The sequence below is a fragment of the Vombatus ursinus genome, unplaced genomic scaffold (genome assembly GCF_900497805.2).
Source record: "Vombatus ursinus unplaced genomic scaffold, bare-nosed wombat genome assembly UNPS02015255.1, whole genome shotgun sequence".
NCBI lineage: Eukaryota > Metazoa > Chordata > Mammalia > Diprotodontia > Vombatidae > Vombatus > Vombatus ursinus.
In genome coordinates this window covers 1,231,147-1,239,779 of record NW_020955033.1, presented here as the reverse complement: position 1 = coordinate 1,239,779, position 8,633 = coordinate 1,231,147, and the positions used below count along the sequence as shown (strand labels likewise).

At 37.1% G+C, this 8,633-nt stretch overlaps 1 protein-coding gene across 2 annotated transcripts in view; it reads left to right on the top strand.

Moving 5' to 3' along the window:
• Positions 1-8,633, top strand: part of LOC114031904 (regulator of G-protein signaling 20-like) — a 126,395-nt gene that overhangs the window by 95,978 nt on the left and 21,784 nt on the right. For both annotated transcript variants that reach the window (XM_027847102.1, XM_027847103.1), the window contains one exon: positions 1,256-1,404. In XM_027847102.1, the coding sequence (XP_027702903.1) occupies positions 1,256-1,404 (149 nt within the window). The remainder of the gene's footprint in view (positions 1-1,255; positions 1,405-8,633) is intronic.

Below are 8,633 nucleotides of genomic sequence, written 5' to 3'. Positions count from 1 at the left end.
AGAGAGAGAGAGAGAAGTTGTTAAAAGTGTCAAATGCAACAGATAAGTTAGATGCAGAATGCAAAAAGGCCATCATATTTGGCCATTAACAGATTGTTGGTAACTTTAGTGTTCTGTAAATTTATAATCACCTTTCTGGGGAGATTGTGTATTGGGAAAGAAGGGAGGTATTCTGTGAGGAATGGTGGTGATTTAAACAGGTAGTATTTCCCTAGACTGATGATCATTTATGTTAAAGTGTTATAAATATGAACCATTCTTTAAGCTAATTGCATCTAGATAAATGGAAACATTGCAAAACAGTATGATATAGATGATAGCAGCAGGCCCAAGAATCAGGAACTCCTGGGTTCCTGCCCCACCTCTGACACACATTATCTGTGTGATCAGAAGCAAGTCACTCAGCACCTCAGGCAAATCTCTAGAACTGTAAGTTACAGATGGTTTGTCAATCTGCATTAGTACAAGGAATTTATGTGCCAGGAGTTCCCTTCAGGCTTGATTTCCAGGCTTGATACCTCTCCCACCATTATTAACTAATTTCTATTTGTTTATCTATTTGGCAATCCCAAGTTTATATTCAATATGACGAGTTTAGAGTTTATTTTAGTTCACTGAGCTTCTTTCACTTTCTCCACAGCACCAGGATTCTTGTGGTGATAAGAGTGCTAGTCTGGGGTCAGAAGCCTTGGATTCTAGACTTGGCACTGCAGCTAAAGAGCCATGTGACCTTAAGGAAGTCATTTAATTATTGGGTCTCAGTTTACTTATTATAATAATTAGGGATTTAGATTTTATGACTTCTAAGTCCCCTTCCAGATCATTATGACTCAACAAAGTCCAGTTTACATTTGGGACATAGGTTGTGATTTCCTCTGACACGAAGACAGCTATAGAATACTCGTTTAGGTCACTGAGATTTCCTCAGCTTCTATACCTGCTGGTATGGAAAGAGTTGGCGTTACAACCCCTAACAGCTACCCTTATAGACACTTATTACTGTTCTTCTCTCCTCACTTTGGGGTTCCGAGTAGCCTACAATTCTGGGAAAGTGAAAAGCCAGCCAATCTATTCTCTTCCACTCCAAGATCACCTAAGTGGTTCACTTGTCAGCAATAAGTCATTTCAGATTTGCTTAGGCTCTCTCAAGCTTTTGTCTCCCAAGCAAAGGACTTCATCTATGCAATGAGCAAAACAGGTACATTCCTAGTACTGTTCTATTTTAAACTTCCCACTTTCATTATCACTTTCGTAGCCCATGGGATCAGAGCGGATGGAGATGCGTAAACGGCAGATGGCAGTGCCCCAGGAGACAACAGACTGTACTCCAGGCCAGCACGAAGTGGGGAATAGAGCATCTAATGCCTGTTGCTTCTGTTGGTGCTGTTGTTGTAGCTGCTCGTGGTATGTTTTTCAGCTTCTTCACTCACACCACTTGGGTTATAGCACCCCAGAATAGAGCAAATTCATATGGCTTAATTTAATTGAATAAGTCTTTACAAACACCTGGTACATGCCTAACTGGTACTAGGTATGATGAAGGTTACCAAAAAAAAATAGATTAGATTCTTACCATCAAGGGGCTTACATTCTACCCTGACATGTAAGGAGATAAAATTTGTATATGTGAAACAATTGAAGAACAATATGAGATCATATACAATCAAATGCAAAATCTTGTTACAAACATGAAGTGCTGGGTGAGGACAGGAAGGAAAGAAACAGATCAGTGTGGCCTGGAGGTGGCAAAGAAGACCTCATGGAGGAAAGAGAATGCCAAAGGCTGTGTTTCTCTTTTTTTCCCTCTCATTAAAATAAATTCAGAAGTAAGCTATAGGGGCAGCTAGGTGGCACAATGGATAGAAAACTGGCCCAGGAGTCAGGAGGACCTGAGTTCAAATTTGACTTCAGACACTTGACATTTACTAGCTGTGTGACCCTGTGCAACTCACTTAACCCCATTGCCTAGAAAGAGAAAAAAAACAGAACTATTTAAAATGGGGATAGAAAAGCACCCAAGATCTATAATAAAGGGCCTTATGTTGATGGATACTGTGTCATCGATAGAGAGATCTATAGTCTTGGTTGGAATTTTGGATAGAGTTAAGCAGAATCATTTTGTTACCATTAAAGTTCTGGAGAAATTGCAGACTATATTCTAGAATTATAGGAAAATTAAATTGAACTTTGAAATCCTGAATATAGTGCTGTGCTAATAAAAATTTTGCAAGCTTTTAAGTACTAAGTAGATACAAAGCAGTTACATATAATTACTGAATATTCCTCAACTCATTCAATTTAGTAGGATCCAATTTATAGCACTATCCTGTAGAATCTTAGAGATGATATACCTGGGGTGGGGAACCTGTGGCCTCAAGTCCACCTGTGGCCCTCTAAGTCCTCAAGTGCTGCCCTTTGACTGAATCTAAACTTCACAGAACAAATTTGGATTCAGTCAAAAGACTGCACTTGAAAACCTATAGGGCCACAGGTGGTCTCAAGGCTGCAAGTTCCCCACCCCTGACTAACTCTCTCATTTTATAGAGGAGGAAACAGACCCAAAAAGATAAAGTGACTTTCCCAAGGCCACACATTGGAATCTAGATCCTCTAGGCTCCAAATCCAGTAATCATTCCAATATCCCACACTGACAACATGTTCCTACTGAGACTTGTTTTGACTGTTTTTATATGACAGAGAAGTAGCCAGTTCAGCCAGTTTAATTAAAAGTTCTGCATATTCAGCAAAAAAAGTCAAATGTACTGTTTTTCGTAACAGAAATACATGTGTGTAGATATATATAAAAATATCTATGTGTGTATTGTGTAGATATATACATGTGTGTATATACTGTTTATATATGTATACACATGTGTATGTGTGTATGTATAGTTGACCTAACCAGAATTACTGTGTGAATGTTCTGGTGGTGTGTAGTATGAGGCAAATTTGAAATATGAGTGAATCCAAAATTTAAAAATGGCTAGAGGATGTGATGTTCTTCAATTAGTTCACATACGTAATGTCATAGTTCTAAAGATACGATTTCATCAAATATGCCATTACTTAACAGTGCATTCACAAATCCCTTACAATAACTCCAAAACATCAAAGAATAAAGTTGAATGAATGTCAAACCAAAAGATAGGCTGAGCAGAAGTATAGAAATGCATTCATTTATAAATGAAATACTCCTAACATATTGTTCTTATAGAATAATGGAAATCTGAGAAAATCTTATCCTATTGTGTCTTTCCCATGTACCACTTCATAGGAAAACATTAATATTTATGATGCATCTAATGGAGAAAAGCCATTTTCTTTAAAATGTCAGTAGCACATCAACATAATAGATGCTACTTCACAGTCTGATTTCTTTCTTATAAAATGTTAGCACTTATTTGAAAAACAAACCAGGAGAACCTAAAAGTATTTTTTAATCAAAATGTTGACATTGAAAGTTTTAGTAACTGAGTTAAAAGAATTAGCTAAGCTTCCTTCTTTTAAATGCAGCATTATTCACTTCAGGATTAAAGTTGAGTGGAACCATAGTAATTACTTTTAGTGGAGGTGGAAAGAAATAACGTGGAAGAAGTTTCTATTATCGTGGAAGAGAATGCCATATTTTTAAATATAGTCTCAAAGCACTGGTTCCAGGTACCAAGGTTCTCACTGGGCTGTATAGTGCAATATGCTTATGTTTTCAGAATATGACAAAGTGAATGGAGGGTCAGCTTCAGTTAGGACAACCTGAGTCTAAGGCCCTCCTCTGACATAACTGGCTATGTGACCCTGAGCAAGTCACTTATGTACTTGCATGCCCCAGACAACTCTCTAAAACTATAAGTTACAACACAGTTATTGATAGAAAGAAGGTGTTTTCTCATTGTGAAGTCTCTGTACTGGTGAATTCACAGGTCTAAACAAACAAACAAAAAATTTGTGTCTATAGCCATATTTTAGGATTATAAACATTGATTTAGAGTTCGAAGTGACCTTAGATACCATAATTACATCTATAATTTAGTAATATGACATAAAATTTACATGTCCCTATTCAATCCTGTGTGAAGACTAAATAATTAGCTTTTAAAATATCTTTTTGTTATATTAGGCCCTCTTTATTTTTAAACAAAATTACATGAGTTCAAGTGTCAAACATAATTAAGGATTCTTATTGCAGATTTACTTATCCAATATTGCTCTACTTCGAAAGTGGGCTGGATTTCTGTTGAGGCACACAATATAATGTTGCTCATTATTATAGATTCAGAATTCCTAGGAGCCAATTTATGTAAACCACATCTCCACTCTATACAGCAAAAAGTTGATCTGGCAGATTATAAAGTTGATACTAGCCTATCTCTCAATATCCCTTCATAATGGGATTCCAAGCATATATGAAGGGCTGAGTAAATCACAGAGCACTGAATCTCAATTCATATTATCCTTATGTCATCAACAGATATAACAGTAATTTAATCCACTATTGGATATTTATTGATATTATATATTGATATTTACTTATTAGAATACAAATATTTGTAAGACACTACAGTGGAGGATGGCAGAAGATTATAAGTAGTAATACTCCCATAAAACAATTCAAGGCAGTAGAATGTAAAACAAATCTTTAGAAAGCTTGACAAGACACAAAGCTAAACTAGGACATGGAGGACAGTTCAGTAGGAGATCACTGCTTTGCCTGTATAAGGCCTAAGAGTTCAATCCCTGGCCAGGGCTTGCTTTCAAATAAGCTAGGTGGCATGGTAAAGGAGGTTTAGAGACAAGAAAACCTGAATTCCAATCCTGCCTCAAATATTTACTAGCTGTGTTATCCTGGATAAACCATGTAATCTATATCAGCCCATTTCCTCACCTGTAAAATGGGGGAGGGGAAGGGGAAGGAAGAAAGAGGGAGGGAGTTGAATTTGATAGTCTTTAAAGTCCCTTCCAGTTTTGTTTATAATTCAATAATCTTTTGTGTCTTCCCAAAAAAGCATTAATAGATTAAACTGGCAGGAAGATAATCAGAAAATAAGAAAAAAATTGTCAATATTTTTATAACTTTTTTTCATCCTCAACGACAGAAGCAAATAACCACTTCTCAGATGCTGAACTGGGAATTTGGAGGTATGGGTTGAATCAGATGGCTATTGAATTCCCTTTTAGCTCTGAAATTTTGTGATTCTATGTGTCTTTTCACAAGATACAGTCTGAGGAAGTACAACATTTGGACCCTAACATCCTAACCCCTGATGAATTATACAAAAAAATCAAATTAGGACTTAAAAAACAAGATCAAGAAGAAAGACTTGACCAGATCAGCTACCACAAAGGTAACCCATGCTGTGGAAAACACAATCTTAAAGCATTTGGGATCATTTTGCATGATATTTCTGGGAAGGAAAAACATCAAAAGAATGAAAAAAAAGTATGATGTAACCCCAACAAGGCACCTATAACTACCAACCCTTATGCCTATTTCTCTTATTTTTAGAATCTCTTCATGAGAATGTTCTCAAAGGTGTTTTTGATAAAAATATAAGAAGGGAAGCCATTTGCAAGTGATTCTCTATAAACGACATCTTTACAATTACACAAATGACTGAAAGATGCAGCGAATACAAGATACCCCTTGTGTTTATTATTTGTTGATTAGACACAGTCTGTCTGTCACTCAGTTAACAAACACCTACTATATGCCAGGCACTGTGCTCACCAGTGGGGATACAAAGAAAGGCAAAAACAGTCCCTTCCCTCATGGAACACGCATTCTAACGAGGGAGACAATATGAGAGCAACTATATACGTACAAGTAAGATATACACAGGAATGCACACTATGTAACCTTAAAAGTTCTCTTCTAACCTCACATATGCTAAGATTATACTCCTTGATAAATGGAACAACAGATAACAATTTTCTGATTACTAATTTAAAACAAAGCATAAAACAAGGAGCTGTATGCTCATCAAATATAACAAATGTAGAGTCCAAATAAAAGAGGAATTCCTTAAAGGTAAGGCCCTCCCAGTTCTGATGTTTGTGATTTATATTGTACTGATTGTATTATGCAGCAGAAAATTACAGGGTTTCTTCAAAGAGATTCATGAATACTCAAAGGAGATCTGCTGGAAAATCCATGCATGAGGGGCAGCTAGTGGTGCAGTGAATAGAACTCTGGCCTTGGAGTCAGGAGGACCTGAGTTCAAATCGAGCCTCAGACACAACACTTATTAGCTGTGTGACCCTGCGCAAGTCACTTAACCCCTATTGCCTCAGCAAAAAAAGGAAAAAAATTCATACGTGAAAGATAAGGGATGAAAAATACCTATTGTTCATATTATGGCAGTTGGATGGCCACAGTAAATAGTTGATCCATCACAATACATATCTGGGACAGACACACATAAAATACAAATTCCTCAGCTTGTCATTTAAAGCTTTTCATAATCTAACTCCAGCTTACCTTTCCATTTTTATTTTGCATTATTCCTTTTTACACATTGGACCTTCCAGCTAAACAGGCATATTTGCACTTCCCTGAATTCAGTATTTCATATCCCAACTCTTGGCCATTGCCCAAGTGAGCTGTTCCCCATGTACTTCTTTCTCACTGTGGCCTCTCAGAAACATTACCTTTCTTCATAGCTAAACTCATACTTCCCTGACCTGCACAACTATATCACCACCACCACCATTTCTAAGTACTTTCTCCTGCCTCAAATTATCTTACACTTATTTACCTGTAAGCATTGTATCCCTCCAGTAGAATAGAAGTTCTGGGGTCAGTTTTTCATTTTTGTCATTGTATCCTGACTACCTGATACTGGTACTTAATAAATGTTTGTTTAACTGAATTGAATGGGGCCCAAAATTGGGTAGAAAGAAGAGAGCAGAAGGAATTGCAGGATGAGAAATTGCCCAATGCTCAGAATGAGCCAAAGCAAACCATCAGTGCAAAAATGCATATTTTTAATATTTATGTTTTCCCAATGGTATTTGTATGGTTGCAAATCTTGAAATATAATAATCTCCAAAAATAAGAGGCGTAACCTACTAAAGGAGTATACATACATATGGTGGGCACAAGTAAGAAATGGCATAAGATATGTATGTATACATATAGAGAGATGGAAAGAAAGAGACAGACACAGATTAAAAGCAGAGAGAGCTAGAGAGACAGAGAGCACTGGGGAAATTTATGAATGGAAAAGGTGGGCCAGCATGTGGTGGGAAGAAATGATAACAGTCAGATGGCCCAAGTGCTGCACTGGTATCTACAGAACATAAAAAGACTTGGAGGAATACTCAAACATTTAGTTTCTTGTCTGCAGAAGACCTGTGAGAGAATAATCTATGGGAGAACATAAACAATAACCACCCAAGTTAAGAAAACAAGGATGGATTGTGACATGCCCTGATGGAAGGGAGAGTTGTGCTAATGAGGTCACAGATCAATTGAGGTATCAGGGTATGCCAAGTGGAATACTGTCCTTGCAAAGGCAGAATGACTGAATTTTTAATAACCATATAAACCATACAAACTAGAAGACATTAGAGACACAGTAAATGCTATTTAGGTGTATAAAATATTTAACTTTGGCATTTTACTCTTTGTGACACTCCTTATAACATGGAAGACCTTTTGTGGACCTGTCTTATTTATATTCATATATTCTCACCACCAGCCCCTACCCCACTACCTAGTACAATGCTCTGTATATAATGGGTGCTTAATAAATATTTGTTGAATTGAATAATTCAGTGATTTTCTTTTCCCTCTATCCTTCCTCTTTGTACACACCCTCACTGTCTTTTAACGAGACCCAAACCAATCATGGCTCTCTCTTCTCTCCTTTGCCACCTACATATCTGTTACCCAGTTCTGTTTCTTTCTCAGCAATATTTCTCAAATCTACCCCTTCCATTTAATTACTACAGACACAATCTAGTTGAAAACCTTTTAACTGTTCTTACTGACTCTAGCCTCTTTCCCCACTATCCTACACAAAAGAGTAAGAAAGAAGAGAGTGAGTGGTGAGGACTAGAGGCTATGGAGATCAGGTTACTTTTGCAAGAAACTTAATAGCGAAGAGAAAAAGATGATGTAATAGCTAGAGGGGAACAGACGGATCAAGGGAAGTTTTGTTTTGTTTCTGGTGCTTTTTTTTTTTAAGATGAGGGAGATTTAAACTTATTTTATGAAATTGAGTGAAAACCCATAGAGGACATGATTAAACCTGTATAAGCAGGAATGATTGTTGGATCACGGTCCTGGAGGAGCCGGTGGAGATTGGAATGTAGGGCACAGTTAGAGGAATTAGCTTTAGCAAGTAGTAGGGATGTCTCTTCTTATCCTTTTCTTCTGTGAACAGAGGCATGGGGAATGAGTAATGACTCTGGGAAGTTGTGAGGAATAAAGGGGTCAAGGGAGCACGTGGTGGACAGTCTTAATTATTTCAATGACACAGATTAGTACCTGCTTTAAATGTGAAGCTTGGGTGTGTAGTTGGGTATTTAAGGAGATATCACAAAGTTGAGAAAGATTGCCGTATATTCCCTTACACCAACACGATTTCTTGGCCGTAGCCATAATTCTTTTCTTTTATTACTTAGCACTGCCCAGC